The following is a 19,968-nucleotide window of genomic DNA, read 5'->3' as shown; positions in this document are numbered from 1 at the left end:
ATTATTCATTACTTTGTAAGAGGCACATGGTTCGAGTTGCACCCTTGGCCTAGCTAACCTGTTGAGTTTGCCCTGGACGGGTGTGTGTGGGTGCTTCGCGCCCTCTAGCCTGTGGGCGACATGCATAGAAATGCTGGGTCAACTAGAACTTGCATAGAAATGTTGGGTCACCATGAACCTGCCAAAAAAAAACGGAAAAACACAAAACCAGATGGTTTTGTCAAATTAAGACGCAGGTCCAAGTTTTTAAAGTACCCAACTGCATATTATGAAAAACTAGACAATCATCAAACATAATTGCTTAAATGGTCCTGAACCTAGAACCATATGCTAAATTAAGTCCTGCTTGCCATCTAGATTTTGGGTTGGGTTAGTTCCTATTTGCACTCTATTTTGTTTAACCAAGCAGTGCGCTTGACTACCATGAAGGAGTTGGACTATACACTTGCCAGGCCCCAGGAGGACCTTAATTAAGCAAAATATTTAGGGTCGAACGGTATATATCATTGAATTTTTAAAGTTTTATATATACATTGTATGAGTATCCAATTGGTCAATAGTATATAATGTATACATGACACAAAATGTTCAAAACTTCAAACCCACCACATACACATTGAATGTTCATTAATAATTTCCTCAACTCCACATGGGTGCACCATCTTTGCAAAACACCAACATTAACACACCTACAAATCTAGACAGTACACAAGAGAGGGAGAGGGGGTGCTGAGGGAGCACAACCTCTCCAAGTTTCTACAAAAATAAATAGTAGAAAACGAGGCCTACCCTATTTCAACAAATAGGAATACGTACAAGTGCGCGAGTGATGACAAGAGAGAAGAGACTACACAAGCCGCTTATAGACGGCCATAATCCATTTTCTTAGCCGGCACCCTCTCTAATTTGCCACCCCACACCCTTCCAAATCTCTAACTCTTTCTCCCTCTCTCCTTTAAAACCCCTCACTTTAGAAGACCAAGTCATCTCTCTCTCTCTCTCTCAATTCTCACATTCCTAATGGGGAAGCAGAGCATGAAGACTAGCACAAACAACATAAACAACAACAAGAATTCTGCAACAAAAGTTAAAAGAACGAGAAAAAGTGTTCCAAGAGACTCTCCTCCACAACGTAGTTCTATCTATAGAGGGGTCACAAGGTGCATGTTCCTCAAGTCTTAACGTATATATACATTTTTCTGATGTCTTTTTCTTTTGATTTTTGATGATCATACTCAATGTCTTATTAAAATTCATTTTGATTTCCTTAGACATCGATGGACGGGTCGATATGAAGCTCATCTTTGGGACAAAAACTGTTGGAATGAATCCCAAAACAAGAAAGGAAGACAAGGTTCATGTTCTTCTTTTTTTTTTGCCCTTCATTTTATTGTGGATTTCTAAATTAAGTGAATTAGTTTTGTTTTGAAATGTTCTTTTTACTTATCCTTTTCATTTTGTGTTTGGCTACTATTTTTGGGCTTATGGTGGTGGTGGTGGTGGTGGTGGTGATGGTGAAATGCTACTTAAGAACAGTTTATCTTGGTAAGTTTATGTGTGGACAGTATTGCAACTCATCATCACTTGTTCACTTAATCACTTGGACTTAGGACTTAGGACTTAGGACTGACATTGCAGTCATAGCCAAGAATGGAGGACACAAGCAAACACCACAGAACAAAAAACAAACGAGAATGATAGTCAAAGAAAATTCCTTCCATTTTACTCGCATGAAACGCATGAAAAAACAAAAAATCATGAAGCCTCATGAGACTTGAGAAAAGATTTCAATAAATTGAACAATCCATTTGTATTCTTTCTAATTTGATTCATCCGTTCTTTGATACCCAGGGGCATATGATGATGAAGAGGCAGCAGCACATGCATATGACTTGGCAGCATTGAAGTACTGGGGACATGAAACCATCCTAAATTTTCCTGTAATTTCTGCTTTCCTGTACTAACTTTCTCAGTTTCTCAATTCATAGAATCTGATTAGTTTAAAATTGCATTTTGAGGTATGATACCACTTCACAGTTCTTTGGTGTTTTTCGTCGTTGGTACGTATTTTCTAGAATTATATCTGACTAGCTATTTTGTTGTAGTTATTGACATACCAAGAAGAGTTAAAAGAAATGGAAGGTCAGTCCAAAGAAGAATATATTGGATCTCTTAGAAGGTAATTTCAGATCATAGCTAATATCAAGTTTAATAATTAATATATCGTAGCTAAAGTACTTAAATCAATTTTAATTTGCAGGAAAAGTAGTGGATTTTCTCGTGGTGTCTCAAAATATAGAGGTGTGGCAAGGTACTCACAAATGAACAAATTATTAGTTGCAATTTTCCTTTTCATGAATAGTCCACAATACCTTTTCTCTTAAAAAGTTCTAATTATTCCTTTTTACCTAATTCAGTGTATTTAACGAAAAAAATTAATGTACATGAATATTGATCCCATGAGGAGCATGTCTAGATCTTATACCCTAGTACGTACTCTAACAATGTACCTCACAACGAGTGATCAATCATACGTTTTAACACCCTGCCTCTTTCAGGAAAATAGATATTTTGGTTTTTTGCTTGTCAAATAGGCAAATAGCACAATGGAAAAAAAATGCCTCACAAAAGCTAAACAGTGAAAAAAGAGAAAAAGAGAAAACACAGTAGCTATTACGAATCTATTTCCGAAAGTACAGTAGTTATTCAGGTACGGCCAAAATCCAAAAGTGTAAATGGTCCTAAACTCCTAAATCCTAATATCAAAGCTTTCTCTTGTTTATGAATTATGAATTATGAGCATATTCGTTTTGTTGATGGTAACATTGGTACAGTGGTAGGGTCTCAGGCTCTCTCAGTTAATAAGTCCCCATTTTTATATGGAAATGCCTACTGCTGTGTCAACAATATCACCATCTACAAAAGGAATATAATTATTTCATCATTATTTGAACAATCACTTGGAGATTGGAATATGAATGAACTAACAAATTATAATTGCTAATCAATTATCACTTTGGATCATAAACAAAACTTTTGCACTCTGCAGACATCATCACAACGGAAGATGGGAAGCGCGAATTGGTAGAGTATTCGGCAACAAGTACCTCTACCTTGGAACATATGGTAATATTCATATTCTTTTATTTTTCTAAACCAAAGGAAATAAAAATAGATCACTACTAATTTAAATTCGTGATACATAAGATTTGTCAAATGACAAAAGTTACATTGTATTTGTACAGCCACAATTATGTTGTGTGGCTTGTTTTCCAGCTTATTAAAATACTTTACTGGTAGAAATTGAACTAATATCTGTGATCGGTGAAGGATTCCGTAGGTATTTCCACTTTCCACCACCAAAATTGATGCAAACATAGATAAGGCTTTGCAGTTCTAGAAAAAGCAGCAAAGATTTTACCTAGGTTACATTGACACAAGGCCCAAAATATCGATATCGATGAATATATCGGTGAACCCAAAAACCGATATATATCGAATATATTCATTTTTTTGGTGACCAGTCCAAACTATTTAAAATATTAGAAATATCAGATATATCGAAAATATAATATCGGAAATATATTGGAAATATTGGATTTATATTAAAAAATGGTCAAAAAATCAACCGGTATCGTAAATATAGGATATATCGATTATATCGGTGATATAAAGTTTTATATCAGAAATTCTGATATATATTGGAAAAAAAGGATTCTATATTCGGTGGATATATGTCGAAAATATCGATATCGGTGTACCAAAATACCGATATATATCTGTGATATATCATATATATCGGCGATATTTTGGTCCATGCATTGACACTCCGTATCGGACACAGATAAGAATTGTCAGACACGGCAAAATATCAAAATTTGAGATAAATTACATGCAATATGTGTTCCACACGAACACGTGGATACGTATCTGACACCGATTTTTTTCAAAATATAGCGTGTCTATATATCCTAGAATTTTACTAAAGCTGCAACTTTTTTATGGAATTTCTAGTGGTGGTTAACCCTACAGCACTTTCACTCACAACCTGTTTTTGATTCTATCATTCTATGACAATAGAAATTTCTTATTCCTAACTTAGCATACAAAAGTACAAATACGTGAAAACACAAAATTCCCATGTCTTCAGGGATTTTACCAAGTGGCATTCATTTTGCAGTATGAAATACAGTTACATTGGTTGAATTGTAGACAGTTGGTAATTAGACAGCTGTTGATTACAATGTGGCAATGTGCATGTAAGGTTACTTTCGAAAAATTATTTAAACATTTTCAATTTAGAAAACAGTCAAACTAGTTAGTTGGAGAGAAGATCAACAACCCCGAACGGCTTTTTAAAGTTTCAACTGAAATTTTCAACTCTCCACCGAATTTCAATGTGTTTGGTTATCAAATTGATTATCTTTCTCGATTTACCACTAACCTTTTATTGCTTTTACTTCCAGCTACACAGGAAGAAGCAGCAACAGCATATGACATGGCAGCCATTGAATACCGTGGACTTAATGCTGTTACAAATTTTGACCTCAGCCGTTACATCAAATGGCTAAGGCCCAATACCAATAACCCAAACCCAAATGACCCAAACCCGATTCTAAAAGTACCGAACCAAGAAACCGAATTTAACACTTTGACCTTTAAAACCGTTGTTGGCAGTGAACCGGCAGTTGCTCAGCCGAGACTGGCAGGTGGAGCTAGTGCGTCGTCTGCATTAGGACTTTTGCTTCAATCAACGAAATTCAAGGAAATGCTTGAGAAGACATCGGCTGCTGATTGCCCATTGACACCACTAGAGTCTGACTTGCCAAGGTGTACATTTCCTGAGGACATACAAACTTATTTCGAGTGTCAGGATTCTGGCAGCTATGCCCAGGGTGATGATGTTATGTTTGGCGATTTGAACTCATTTTCATCAGAAATGTTTCAGTGTGAGTTGGATGGGTGAGTTAAAAAAACTCCCTGATTCATTCAACCGATTGAAACGTCTCTGTCCTTACCATTAATTTAGAGTAAATTGAGGGTGTTGATACGAGTTATGAACGCGACCGTATGACAGCTACAAGGTGGAAGATATAAATATTGAAGAAAAGAGGAGTCCATTTTTTATTTAGCTTTTATTTTTTTGTTAGCGAGTGCTACTCCTCATTGAAAGAAGCTCGCCAACTAATTATTGTTTTCATGTAGATAGAGATCGATCATAGATATTCAGTCATGCAAAAACTAATTCCTTAATAATGGTGACCAGTTTGCTTGTTGTCTTGAACGTTCATCAATCTTGTTCTTTTTGTCATATACTAATTCCTTAATAAGGAAATTTATAAAGTATACAGTATCCATTTTATAGCATTTTCATATGTTCATGCCTTCATGGGGCAATTATGATGTACTATAATTGCCTTTTATTTTTATTTGGGATAAGGTAAAATTTATTTCTAGCACAACTGTGGCTTGACCTGCAGGATGATGTATTTTATGTTAAATGTTTGTTTCTATTGCCGATTTCAATAGTTTGAAAAAAAAAAAAAAAAAAACTGATAGAGGCTTTACAAATGAAATTAGTGATAGAAATTGAAATTTTAAAATTTCAAAGTATGTCAGGATGAACATCTTTAATATATAGAAAAACCAAAATCTAGGGTATGCCTGCTGCACCGGTACGCAGGCTCTTTGTCCAATTTTTTTATTTAGTCATATTTTTGGTAACCGGCTAGGTAAGTTTAATGACAATTAATTAAAAGGGCGAAAATGTAATTTACATCTTCGATTATTTTAAATTAGATTAGATTTTGGTTTGGATATTACACGAACCATTTCAACTAACAAAATTATCAGTCTTCCTCCTCCCCTAACTTCATTTAATACAACCATCGTCGATCGTATTTACTTGTTAATTAAATCAATTTCAATTCGCGGTTACCGGTCAAAAGTTCATCTTACATTCTTACACACTATCAACCTCTACACTAACAATAATGTTAGTAAACTGGTTTCTCAACTGAAAGAAAGATTTTTGAAACGCGTTTGCAATTCAATTTGCAATTTGTGTTATAATGTGTTGAGTTCTTAGGGTTTATTTCTTAATTTTGGAGATTCATTCCCATCCCATGAATGACATTCTATGTATATATTTTATGAGAACGAATGATACATATAATATATCATTCTAGTGGATAGTTCAGAAACATTCTCCCAAAAATAGATGAACGATAGATGACAAGTATCAACCTTGTTAGGTAACATTCTCCCAAAAAAGGAGGGGTGCATTCTATCTATTTGCCTTCTAAGAAGAAATGGTACATGTAATATATCATTGTAATGAATAGTTCAGACTTCAGAAATATTCTAGAGGCAATAATGAATGATAGATAACATTTGTCATCCTTGTTGGACAACAAAAAAGAAAATATGCCTGGACGGGGCTGTAAACCCATATTAAGAAAGGAAATTGATGGAATAACCATTATGGCACTGCCCTTTTACCAAGTGGGTGCCAACCCGTTTTGTTGGGGGTAAATGGTCGCGTCCCCTCTCTAATGTCTTACAAGCATTATCATTTAGAGGGTGTAGAACTGTGTAAATTTGTGCTAAAAGTCTCCATTTGTTTTATGTAGTGATCCTAACATGAATCATATCTCCAAGGACGACGAAGAATGGCTTAGAAATACATGTTCTGACAGTTTTAGGTCTGAGGAAGAGGATGAATCAAATGTTTCCATGGTGGATAGTAAAAATGATAAAGTTACAGACACTAGGGATACATCCATGAGTAGGCCAGAGGCTGATAGGCTTTATGAAGAAGACAAAACAACTTTTTATTCTTTGCAGTTCAAAACTTTGGAGGAGGTGTACACACTTTATAATGATTATGCCAAAGTAGTGGGCTTTAGTGTTCGTAAGGATACTTTGAGAGTTCGTAAAAATGGTGATCATGTTAAGCGGAGATTTTTGTGCTCAGCTGCAGGTGAACGAGATCCAAAGCGTCTCATACCGAGGAAACGCAAAAGAGCACCCAAAGCAATCACTCGATTTAAATGTGAAGCTAGTTTTGAGGTTGGTTATGATTTCCAATTCAAGCAAAGTTGTGGATTGTGAAAGATTTTGTTGGGGATCACACACATTCACTTGTGCCATATCCAAGCTCAATGTTCGGTCGATCACATAGAAAAGTGCCTCAACATGGTTTGGAATATGCTAGGACTCTAAATGATGTGGGCATTCTTCATTGCAAAATAATGGATATCTTTGTACATAGAGCTAGAGAATATTCAAATGTTGGCTTTCTGAAGAAAGACTTGTATAATAAATTGGGGTATGATAGGAGAATTTGCTGTATTGATGGCAATGCCAACATTCTGCTAGGTTACATGGATAGCAAGACAAAGGTAGATCCTTTCTTTCACCATAATTACCAATTAAATGAGAGCGGGCAGCTAGTTTGGCTGTTCTGGGCAGATTCCACCTCACGTATAGATTATAGTTGCTTTGGTGATTTGTTGTTGTTTGATTCAACATACAGGAGCAATCAATACAAGATTCCGATTGTAGTGTTTGTTGGGATCAACAACCATCGACAGACAGTAATTTTTGGTTTTGCATTAATGACAAGTGAGACGGTGGAGTCTTATAAATGGGTATTACAATCATTTATTGATGCAATGTACAGAGAGCACCCAAAATCTGTGATTACTGATGGTGACCCAGCGATTAGTAAGGCTTTGATATTGACTCTCCCAAATTCGAAGAACTGTTTGTGTTGTTGGCACATCATGAATAATTGCCTCAAGAATGTCCCCAAGCAAGGATTTTTAAAAGCCTTCAACTCGATGATGCATATGAAGTGCTCCCGCAATGAATTTGATAAACGATGGGAAAAGTTCGTGGAAAATTACAAGGTTGATAAGCACAATTGGGTGGGAATGATATACGAAAAAAGGGAAAAGTGGTCAGAAGCTTATCTCCATGGTTATTTCTTTGCTGGTTGTAAAAGCAACCAGCGGTGCGAGAGTATAAATTCTGTTATACGGCATCATGTGAGGCCTGGCATGCGGTTGTTTGATATTTTTGGAAAATTGGAAATTGCAGTTTGGAATATCTGCTATAGAGAGCATGAAGAAGAGGTGAAGACTATAACGAGCATGCCTGTTATCGATACCCACTTAGATGAATATGCAAAACAGGCTAAATCTATCTACACTCGAGCTTGTTTTGATATTTTCATGATAGAGTTAAAGCAAGAAGTGATATACACTGTAGAGGGTAGAGAAGATGCGAGTGAGAATGTTAGTGCATACACTGTAAGTCATCATTTAAACAGACATAAAAAGTCAATTGTGAAATACAACGTCCTAGAAAGGGAAGATAATTGCTCATGTGGACTATTTGAGTCATCTGGATTTCCTTGTAGACATATAATTTAAGTTTACAAACATGAAGACGTTCGACAAATTCCGCAAAGCTGCTTTTCTAGGAGATGGACCTGGGTGGCTAAATCAGTTGTTAGAGTACCCGGTACAAATGATTCAAATAGGTCTACCATAGTCGTTCGTTATGGTGAACTTACAAGCAACTGCAAAGATATATGTTTGCGGGCTTCCAAAACTCAAGGAGACAGTGAAGCCTTTAAAGCCATGTTAGCTTCTTTCCAAATAAATTATGAGACTCGATCTACTTCGGATGGCAGGCCCCAGGTTCACTCTGACATACCTTCTACTCATGATTGAACTTATAGAATGGATGAGACTCCATCAACTTTTGAACGCAGCCTACCAATTCCCTTCGAGTTTCCTTTTACTCCTCCTAAAATCACACATCATCGATCAGTTAATGATCCACCATATGTAAAATGCAAGGGTCGGCCCAAAAATCCTAGTAGACTAAAAGGTCAGAACGAGATGAAAAGAAATAAGTGTGGCAATTGTGGTATCGTACGGCACACGAAAATGCCCACGCTTGTGTCCAAAATGTAAGGGCAAGTTTATATAAGCTGGTGACAGCCTTGTTTAATATTGTAATGATCCATTTTCTCAGTCATTTGTTAACACTTTGTTTGATTATTTTTGATGGGGCAGTTGCTTGTGATTTTTATTTGGCCACATTTCTTTTTGTGGTGCCCTCTATTGTAGGTGTAAATAGGGAGAATGTTGAGCGCAATGCTCGAGCTGCAGATGACGAGTTGAACGGAGATGTTGGATGTAAGTTCTTATACGAGTATTTTTTCTAAATAAATTTACTTATGTAAGTAAATGCGCTTAAGACGTTTTAAGAAAAATAACATGTATCTATGTAGATCTCACTTTTGGATTATGAAATTTCCTTTGTGAAGAGATGAAGTTTTATTTTGGGTTGCTTGTTATGTAGTTGTAGTGGAAGCTGCTGAGCAAAATGGGACAGACGAAAAGAACAAGTGTAGCAACTGTCAATCTACAGAGCATACAAAGCGTAGGTGTCCACATGTGCTTAAACCTAATTTGCAAGGTATGCGAATGTTTCCATTTTTGCTCATTTTCAGTGTTACGTGCTAATGATTATGACTTTAGAAGCTAAATAATGCAATATAAATATTGAACTTACAGGCCTATCGGTTGATAATGTCCCTGATGATGATGATGTCCCAGATGACTATGTTGGGTGCAAGCCTCAAGACGGATATAGACTCCAAAAGTTTTGTAGTGATGATGGACATGTCTTTTTCCGAATGATAAATATATGATGTAAGGGAAAAAAAAATATTTGGCTTCGAACAATATAGAAGTCTGCAAGTTATTTTAAGCACTCGTTGCGAAATCTTCTGACATTTTTGTAATAGATTCTGAAATGGTTTTTGTAATAGATTTTGGAATTTTATTCACTGCTACATTCTTAGTTGCTCAACAGGATGGTATATGGTATGTAACATTCTGAATAAAGGATGGTATATATATGGTATGTAATCCATTCTGAATAAAGGATGGACTATATATATAGTAATATGGATGGTATATAGGATGTACCATCCATACTTTGGCAAGAGACTAAAGCGGGCCCTAACAAACTAGCCTAGACTATAGAGCCAAACGATCTTACTCGTCGTTTATAATAATGGACTATAGTATGTACCATCCAAACGATCTTATGGGGCCTATATAGTATGTATCATCCCAAAAAATGGATGCTACATAATAGTAAATTCATGTTTAATCTTCGAGCCCCAAAATAGGTACCATAGCTTTATACGTTTTATACATTCCTCGATATAATATGAATAATAAGGTTTTATAACGATTTCAAACTTAGGAATTAATACACGAATTCTATGATCCAGACTTATAATTACCAAAAAATATGGTTTGTATTTTTTAAATGGAAAAAAACGTATTATAAAAGGTATATGATGCAACTTCAAAATGGAAGGTTTTGAAAATCCACTTAACTTAGAACCTTCCATACCTAAAGACTATCGAAGAACTAAAGTGTTAGCAAGTAAATATAAATGAAAATTTGAGTTATGCATGAGTAGTTAACGAGCAATTATGACAATTTATTGTATTCTAAACTTGTAATGCGACAAAATATATCCGATTTTTTCCGTATTATACCCGTATCAAAGACGAATTGTATGTTTGGCATTTTTCTTGTTTTTTTAGTCGAATTTTTAAACGTATTATTATGATTAAATTTCGAATTTTTGGCAAATAATTTCCTTATCAATTTTTAGTAGTCCGCGAATTTACTAGCTATGGACGATACATAGTATGTACCATCAATAGTTTGGCAAATCAAAACTTTGTGCTTAACAGGATGCTATATACTATGTATCATCCCAAAAAATGGATGCTACATATGATATACCATCCTAAACAGACGAAACGGGCCTTAACGACACACGCAAATCGCTTTTCTATGAGACAAACAATCTGACAATGTCGTTCGGATCATCTTCAAGCCTCAAAACGGGATGCTAGATAGTATGTACCATCCATACTTTTGCAGATCAAAACTTGGTGCTCAACATAATCAAGTGAGAGGAGCGAACGATCTAGGGCCGGGTGGGGGTATGTGGCCCAAAAAGGCTTTTAGTTGGTTTCTGTCTATGTTGCACGGACGCGGACACTAACGCTGCGACTCGGTTATATCTAAAAAAAGTAGGACGCGGTTGTGGCAAAGGATGCAGAAATTAATTAATATTTATAATTTTATTTTATATAAATTAAACATTAAAAACTAAATTAAATATATCAACATTCATAAATTCAAAACTATTAAAGATAAATAGCCACAAAATTAAGTTTAATATTTGTTAATCAAACTTTAAAAACATGTCATAAGTCTTAACAAAAAAAATGAAAAATTTGAGTTTTTTAATATTATTTTGATTTAATTTTTATATTTTTAGGTCAAAATCCGCATCCTGACCATGTTGACCGCGTCTTGACCCTCGTCCGGTTTAGTTGACTGCGTCTTGACCATATTGACCGCGTCCGTGTCCGACGCAGACACAACCTATTAGGAGGTGCGTCCATGCTTTAGAGGTTTCTGTCTGTCCTCATTTTCTCTCGCGCCCCCTCATCTCTCTCTCTCTCTCGATGCCCCTCGTCTCCTCTCCTCTCTCTCTCTCGTCTCTGCTACGATTCTTATCTCTGCTCAAAATTTATTTCTCGCCCTCCCTCATCTCTCTCTCAATACCCCATCAACAAAGAAACCGCTTAGTCTATGAATTTTTTCACTCTGGATTTAAGGAAGAACGAATGAAAGTACAATCAAGTATTTTTCTCTCTCATCACTAAGATCAATTAAGCTTGATCAATTAAGGGCATGTTTGTTATGGAGGAAATGCTAGGGAAAGGAAAGGAAAAGAGGTGTGGTCCACCTTTTCCATAGTTTTTTTGTTGTTTGTTTTCCCATGGAAAGGAAAGACTACTTTCCGTGCGGAAACAAAACTAGGGAAATGGAAAATGGTTTTGAGTCTATGGTCCAGACCTAAAAAATTTAAGGAAAGGAAAGGAAAGAAAAATGCAGGCACAATTTACTTTTCTTTCCACAGTTTACCAAACAGACACAATTTTAAAACAGTTTCCATTCCATTCCATTCCTTTCCTTTCCATTAGTTAAAATTTAACAAACAAGTCCTAAGCCTATTTGTTATGAAGGAAAGGCTAGGGAAAGGAAAGGAAATGAGGTGTGGTCCACCTTTTTCGTAGTTTTGTAGTTGTTTGTTTCCCCATGGAAAAGAAAACTCGTTGTCCGTGCAGAAACAAAACTGGGGAAAGGGAAATGGTTTTGAGTCCGCGCTCAAATTTTAAATTTTAGGGAAAGGAAACTGGAAAAAAAAAAAAAAAAAAAAAATAGAACCGAAAGAGAACCAGGGAGAAAGGAACTGCCCACTTCTTCATCTTCCTCATTTGTCTTCATCACTTCTCCTCATCTCCAATTTCAGGTAAGGACGTCTTTACTCTCTCTCTCTCTCTCTCTCTCTCTCTCTCTCTCTCTCTCTATTTTCCATTGATTTTTTTTGTTTTGTTTTATTATTATGACCGAAATTACAATCAAATCAATGGAAGGAGGTATGTTAGACAGCCAACATATACTTTGTTTGTAAATTACATTAGTAGTTTTTCTGTTGTTTGTTTTCATGCTAGCTATTACTATGATAGATGTAATAAGCGACTTAAGAGTTGAAGTTGCAATTCTAGTGATTTAATGAGGTTAATTTTGTATGCCCTTGTGTAAATTTGTTGGTGGTGATGTCCTATATGCATGCTTTTTTAATCTTAACTATCACAAAATGGATGACAATTAAATTCTGCCATTTGGGCTTACACTTTTTTGTGGTAATTAACTTATTAATTTGACTGATTTAAGATAATAATTCAAATTTGAAAGTGGAAAACCTGCTTCTATTAGCTACACGCAAGAGTTATTTTTTATTCATTTTATTTGCAATTGCCCCAACAATGCGAATGGATTAATTAGACTAGTTCTATTATCGAAAAAAAAAAAGTAGACTATTCGCATCAACAAGAAACTGACGAATAATCACCAACTTATTCCAATCATATTGTGAAGACTAGTATTTGGTTGGTTATACTTCTATAGTATTTTGCCGTTGACAGACGATTTAAGGAATTCTATGGGAAATTCGTTAGATTTGTAAAAAAAAAAAAGTGGTAGATAGCACCTAATTCTAACATGCGAACCATGATATTAAGTGAGTCGATAAAACATAAAGAATTTTATTTCTAGGAATCTAAAAACAAAGCTAAATGCGCACGCCCAACGAAAGATTATATATGTTTATGATCGAAACAAAGCTAAATGTGCACGCCCAAAGCATGTGATTAGTTGGTTATGAAGAAATAGACTCTGTTTCTTTGTTGTTGCTGTACTCTTTTAGGTACTATCTTTGTTTTCATATTTAAATATGTTTTTTATTTATTATCTCCGCATGAACATCATAAGCAAAATGCAATTTATCTTACTTATGATTTAATATGCCTCCCGGGATATAATTCTTTCTCTGCTGATACTAATTCAAGAACCTTATGATATATATTGTATGAAATTGTATGTTTTGATTATGTCGTAGGAACATGCACTTTTTGATGTTTATTTTAAGTGTTGTGGATGTTTTGAGGATTTAAACCTAGATCTTTGTTGTTATTTTCTAAATGCACTAACATGGTTGTGGTAGTTTTATGGATAATATTATGCATGTGTTGTTTGCAGGTGTAGGAAATCTTGTTTATACTCTACGAGTGTTGATAAAATAGGGTAGTTTATTTTTTTTTTTTTTTTTTTTTTTTTATGTTGAATTTCTTTTTACAGGTGTCATGTATGGTATATGTGCCCAAAATAGGATAGGTTATGCCAAAAAAAAAATTCGCAGGAACTATAAGTTTAAAGAAAATTGTTAGGTAATATGATGTCTATTTCCAACTTTCTTTTCCTTTCCACAATTTTTAAAAAAAAGGATTATTCATTTCCCCAGTTTTACTCTCCTTTCCACAGTTTACCAAACAGACACAATTTTAAAACTATTTCCATTCCATTCCATTCCTTTCCTTTCCATAGTGGACCACTCTCATTATTTCATTTACTTTCCATTAGTTAACATGATAGTTAATACGGGTACGCTTTGATGTGTTATATCTCTTTTATTTGGGTACATGTATGTATGGTATTAATTGCATTTTTGTTGTTTCTCTTGCTACATTCTCTCTACGCTAACTTGATGAATTATTGGGTAGCTATACTTGCTATACGCGTTTGACGCCTTATTTGTTTGTTTTTTTTTTCCAGGTGATTGAAAGCTTAGTGGTGCTGTTATGACGCGAGTGTAGAACTTCTAGGAGCCTCTCTTTTGTTTGCTGTCATCTAGCTCTTGGTACTTTACAAACCCAACTTCTTAGTTTTGTGATTTCCCCCCCTTTTATAATCTCTCCATCTGTCCCTCAAGAGAATAATGAAGCAATTAGATCGATCTGTTAAGGACCTAAAACACACAATCCCTGAAGACTACATTTTCAACGAAATACTCTCCAAAGTATAATTAAGCCATACACTTAATTATACTGCGTTTGCAAACAATGGCTTAACTTACTCAAATTCGATTTGAGGTTTATCAATTTACATCTCAACCGTTCAATCCAAGTCCACAGTTCCAGCGTCATCTTTGTCACTAGACCCAACCACATAAAATCCCAATTTTATCACTTAGAGGTTACCTCCAATTCCAATCCCATAAAAATAGAAAGTCCAGTTTCCGCTTCAATGGTTGTTGGCGTTTGCAATGGTTTAAGTCGTTGCTTAGCTAACTATTCGTTCAACTTATATGTGTTAAATCCTCTTACAAAAGATTACATTACTATTAAATGCAAGTTACCTCGATTTAAAAAACTTTGGAATTCGAATCACAACGTTAATTTCGCATTTGGTTATTGTGAAAGTAGTAACGAGTATAAGATTATAATATTGATCCATCGTAAATCGTGTTGTGTTGTAAGTGTGTTCACTATTAAAGTCGGTCTTTGGGCGCAAGAAAATGTTAACCTCAATGCAATAGAAGAGACATGGAGAGATGTAGAAAAACCCGAGGTGTCGGGTTTTGATCAAACATATTATGTAATTGTTAATGGAGTGACACATTGGTTAGGTTGTGAATTGAAGGGTGTTACTATTTGTTTTGATCTCAAGGACGAGCGTTTTTATGAGATGCAATTGCCAGATTTGGATGTTAATTATCTATCTCATCCGGGTGAGGTCAGAGTGAGTCTTGGAGTATTGGGTGGATTACTTTCTTTGTTCTATATGTTCCAAGCAAAAGAAGTTGATATTTGGGTTATGGGAGAATATGGTGTTGCTGGTTCTTGGACGAAGCTGTTTAAAGTTGGACAAAATGAGATGTCTGTGCCGTTTGAATTCTTGCATCCAATAGGTTTGTCAAAGAGTGGAAAGATTATAATTAGGAAAGATGAAGGCCAACTACTGTTGTATGACCCGAAACAAAACTCAGTTACAGAATGTAAACTAAAATCTGAGTTTGTGTTTCATGATATATTTAGTTATGTTGGAAGCCTACTCTCACCATCGTTCATGCAGTAGCCTACCAAAATACTTGATTGGTACGTTTTTTGTTTGTTTGTTGCGGATGAATTCTTTTTGTGATTAATGGTTCTTTTGTAGTCCTCTAACTCTTTTATCTTTTCTTTCCTTAATTTTGTAGGCTATGTTTGAAGCTACCTTGAATATAAAAATCAAGTTAGTAAAGCAACTCTCTTCTTGAAATTTTAATATATATGTGTTTCATCGATTTCCTTAGAATAAGCTATTTCTTTAAAGATAAAATAAGCAAGTGATGTTTTTTTTAATATATAGTGAAACTATATAAGAGTTCGTATTATTTAAATAATGGTTGCGTTGATGCGAGTATTATTATCTATATGCATGCAAAACAAAAAATTAGACTAGAGCAAGTCACTTAACCACTTTTTTTCACGATTTAATACCATACTTAGGCTATGTTTGATAGCCCTATTTGCCATGCCAAATCGTGGCGAATGCAAAAAAACATCAATTTGCCACTATTTGATACGTTTTCCGCCCTGTGGCAAATTTTCTTAAGATATGCCCCATTCTTTGATTTGCCACCAAAATCTCGGCAAAATTTACATTGGGGGGAGCTAAGAAAAAATTTCTACTTAAAATAACAAAGGAATTTGCCACGACATCTAATAGAGATTTTCCACCAACAGAAAAAAAAAACTCGATACCAGCTCCCTTCTCCCACCCCTATCTTGGTCATAAACCAGTGTTCATTGAGAATACTTTGTTAGGAATTAAGAATGGAAAATCAGTTGGGAAAAACGCAATGCAAGGGCATGAAGCTAATAAAAAAAAGGTAATAGGGAACTATCGAGGCTAGTATCCAATATCAACTTTGGTGAGAAGATTGTGGAAGGGAGTTCTAGGAGAGGGGGAAGAAACCAAATTGTTATACATGGGGCATAAAATCATGTCGTGGAATGTTAGGGGGCTAGGTAGCAATAAGAAGAGATCTGTTGTTAAAGAGGTCATTAGGAAGGAGAAGCCTTCACCAGGTTGTCTTTGCTCAAGAGACTAAGTTAGATTGTTTTGATCTTAAGGTCGCCCGAGATATTTGGGGAATCAATGAGATGGAGTGGATAGACATACCGGCAGTTGAGTCAGCCGGAGGGATTTGTGTTATATGGGATCAAGAGAAGGTTGAGGCAGTGGACCAACTCATTGGATCCTCTTCCGTGTCCATTTCTTGTATCTTTGACGGTGAGGAAGCCTATAAGCTTGTTACTTGCGTTTATGGTCCTTCTAAGAGGGCCGGTTTTCCGAGTTTTTGGGCTGAACTTGATGACGTTTATGCTTTTAGTAGAGGGGGTTCTTGGTGTGTGGGTGGCGATTTTAACGTGGTTAGGTTTTCCCACGAGCGGAAAAAGGGAGCTCCTAGTCCCACTATCAGTAGGAGATTTGATGATTTTATTAGGAGATGTGAGTTGGTGGATTTACCTCTTATTGGGGGTAAATTTATGTGGTCCGATAGAAAGGTTGAGCCGATTCTATCTTGTTTGGATCGGTTTCTAGTGAGTACGGAGTGGGAAGAGAGTTGGCCTTCTCTTGCCCAATCGGTTGTTGCTAGCTCAGCTTCTGATCATCACCCTATATTGTTAACTAGTGAGGTTGAGAGGAGACGCCCGACTCCTTTTGTTTTGAGAACATGTGGCTAAAGGACAACCAATTTGTGGAGAATGTGAAGCAGCGGTGGAATTGCGAGACTGATGGAGATAAAGCGAGTATTAGACTCGCAAAAAAGCTTCAAATTGTGAAAAATAAAATTAAGGAGTGGAACAAGAATGTTTTTGGGCACGTGGACAGGAAAAAAGAGAAACGTTTAGAGGATATTAGGAAAGTCGATCTCAAAGAGGAAGAAGGAAACCTCGAGTTGGATGAGAGGATACAATGCTAGGATTGGAGGGCGGAGTTTGAAAGGGTGGTTTATTTGGAGGAGATGTCCTGGAGACAAAAGGCTAAGGTCAAAGATATCAGGGAGGGGCACTCTAATACAAAAAAAAATTCATCAAAGAGCAAGGGCTAGAAATAGAGAGAATATGTTAGAGATCAAAAGGATTGATGGTGAGGTTATTTAGGGAGAGGATAGCTTGAGAAAGGAGGTGGTTTCTTTCTACTCTAGGCTTTACACCGAGCCCGTAGGTAGACGCCCTCTTGTAGATGATCTCTTCCTTCCTAGCATTTCAAGAGAGGAGAGTGTGGACATAAAAAGAGAGTTTGAGGAGGAGGAGGTTTGGAGGGCAATTGTCGATCTGGGGAACGATAAGTCTTCGGGACCGGATGGGTTCAATACTAAGTTTTTTCGGAAGTTTTGGGATACAGTGAGAGATGATGTCATGGAGACCGTTCGGGAGTTTTGGGAGACATCTTTTCTTTCGAATAGCATGAATAACACCTTCATCAAGCTCATCCCTAAGAAGAGAGTAGTTGAGGACATTAGTGATTTGCGTCCTATCAGCTTGGTTTGGTAGTGTATATAAGATCATATCCAAGATTCTTTCGATGAGATTGAAAGGGGTGATTTCTAACCTCATTGCGCAGGAGCAAGGGTATTTTGTGAGTGGTCATCAAATCCTTGATGAGGTGTTGGTCGCTAATGAGGCGATTGAGGATAGGAACGTTAGTGGGATATCAGGTCTAGTTTGTAAGATTGATCTTACCAAAAGCTTATGACCATGTGAGTTGGGAGTTTTTGGACTATGTGATGAGACGTATGGGGTTTGGTTGGAAGTGGCGGAAATGGATTAGGTGTTGTATCTCATCGTGGTTCTTCTCGATCCTTATTAATGGGTCGCCAGCAGGTTTCTTTAGGAGTTCTAGAGGCATTAGACAAGGTGACCCCCTGTCTCCACCTCTTTTTTTGTTAGTAGTGGAGGTTTTGGGTAGAATGATTAGTAGTGCTAATGAGCTCGGGTTTATTGAGGGCTTTAGGGTGGGCCAAGACCGAGTTCTCGTCTCTCATTTGCAATATACAGATGATATCGTGGTGTTCTTGCATAGGGACCTCTCACAGCTTAGATTTCTTCGTGGGATTCTTTGTTGCTTTGAGGTGATCTCAGGGCTTAGGGTGAATATCGCTAAGACTAAAGTGTATGGGGTGGTTGACATGAGCGATATTGATAGGATGGCTGGAGCCATTAAGTGCTCTGCTGGATCTTTGCCCTCGAGGTATCTTAGACTTCCTCTTGGTGCTCGATATAGGTCTGCTACTATGTGGGAACCTGTAGAGCAGAACCTCCATCAGAAACTTGAAGGGTGGCATGGGTTGTACCTATCGAGAGGGGCGAGAGTGATTTTGATTAAGAGCTCTCTTTTGAGCTTTCTAGTTTATGTTATGTCTCTTTTTAGGATGCCACAAAGCGTGGTCAAAAGGGTTGAAAGGATCATTAGGAATTTTTTATGGGATGACAAGGAGGAGAATCATAGGTATCATCTTGTTAACTTAAAGATTGTCTGTATGTCGAAGAAGAACGGGGGTCTGGGATTGCGAAGGATTTGTGAGTTTAATTATGCCCTTATGGGTAGATGGCTTTGGAGATTTGAGAAAGAAAATGAGAGGCTTTGGAGGCGTGTGGTCAAATCCAGATTTGGTGAGTCCAATCTTGGGTGGTATAGCGGGGGGAATTCTAGTCCCTACGGCCCTATGGGTGTGGGGTTTGGAAGAGTATTCAGAGGGGTCTCGTGGAGTTTCAGAGAGAGATCACATATATATTAGGTGACGGGGTAGAATTAGGTTTTGGGTGGATAGATGGGTAGCAGAGAAACCGTTATTCTTGTCTTTCCTTAGACTTTATGCCATCTCAATTTTTAAAAATCGCACCATTTGTGATTTTATGCGTCTAAATAATGGTAATCTTGGGTGGGATTTGGGGATTCATGTTCACTTGACTGATCGGGATATTGCGAGCATTGCCACCCTCACGCTTATGCTAGAGGCGATTCCTCTATGAGACCGGATAGGGATCATCGGCACTGGACTATAGAAAAGAATGGGAAATTCTCAGCCAAGTCTTTCTACTTTTCTTTGTGTTCTCATCTACCGGTTAACAACCTAGGGGTCATGATTCCAGAATTTCCTAGTTCTTTTATTTGGTCAGCAAAGATTCCTTGTTTTGTTTCTTTTTTCATTTGGTGTGCGACCCATAATAAGATTTTGACCATAGACAATCTTATTAGGAGAAAGAAAATAATCATTAACTTTTGTCCCTTGTGTATGGCTGATGAGGAGTCAGTGAGTCACACTCTCATTCATTGTCCTTTCTCTTGGGAGATATGGAGTTATTTTGTGGGCCACTCTGGGGTGTATTGGGTTGTTCCTCAGTCAGTGAAAGATCTGTTGAGCTCTTGGGTACTTAATGTCTATTCCCCAAAAGG

General features: G+C 36.6%; 4 protein-coding genes across 5 annotated transcripts; all 4 read left to right on the top strand.

The window, feature by feature from the left end:
• Nucleotides 1-881: 881 nt before the first annotated feature.
• On the top strand, nt 882-5,284 carry LOC147509754 (AP2-like ethylene-responsive transcription factor At1g16060). Of its 2 annotated transcripts, XM_086601987.1 has the most exons (8): nt 882-1,160; nt 1,272-1,354; nt 1,537-1,545; nt 1,852-1,940; nt 2,106-2,179; nt 2,261-2,311; nt 3,050-3,126; nt 4,467-5,284. In XM_086601987.1, exons 1-8 carry the CDS (start codon nt 1,021-1,023, stop codon nt 4,964-4,966), a joined length of 1,023 nt encoding a protein of 340 aa, XP_086458113.1. In that variant the 5' UTR covers nt 882-1,020; the 3' UTR covers nt 4,967-5,284. The 2 variants fall into 2 exon arrangements, with proteins under 2 accessions (XP_086458113.1, XP_086458114.1); XM_086601988.1 differs by lacking the exon at nt 1,537-1,545 and having other exon boundaries at nt 883-1,160.
• A 1,969-nt stretch (nt 5,285-7,253) lies between these two features.
• LOC147509753 (protein FAR1-RELATED SEQUENCE 5-like) lies at nt 7,254-8,438 on the top strand. Its single transcript, XM_086597908.1, has one exon. It carries the CDS (start codon nt 7,254-7,256, stop codon nt 8,436-8,438), a length of 1,185 nt encoding a protein of 394 aa, XP_086454034.1.
• A 6,328-nt stretch (nt 8,439-14,766) lies between these two features.
• On the top strand, nt 14,767-15,597 carry LOC147509752 (F-box/kelch-repeat protein At3g06240-like). The gene has a single exon (XM_086597907.1). It carries the CDS (start codon nt 14,767-14,769, stop codon nt 15,595-15,597), a length of 831 nt encoding a protein of 276 aa, XP_086454033.1.
• Nucleotides 15,598-16,667: 1,070 nt separating this feature from the next.
• On the top strand, nt 16,668-17,252 carry LOC147509751 (uncharacterized). The gene has a single exon (XM_086597906.1). It carries the CDS (start codon nt 16,668-16,670, stop codon nt 17,250-17,252), a length of 585 nt encoding a protein of 194 aa, XP_086454032.1.
• Nucleotides 17,253-19,968: the final 2,716 nt, after the last annotated feature.

Source organism: Coptis chinensis, chromosome 3, assembly GCF_015680905.1.
Source record: "Coptis chinensis isolate HL-2020 chromosome 3, ASM1568090v1, whole genome shotgun sequence".
NCBI classification, from domain to species: Eukaryota; Viridiplantae; Streptophyta; class Magnoliopsida; order Ranunculales; family Ranunculaceae; genus Coptis; species Coptis chinensis.
Note: the sequence above shows the minus strand (reverse complement) of the source record. Positions and strands in the feature narration are given on the sequence as shown.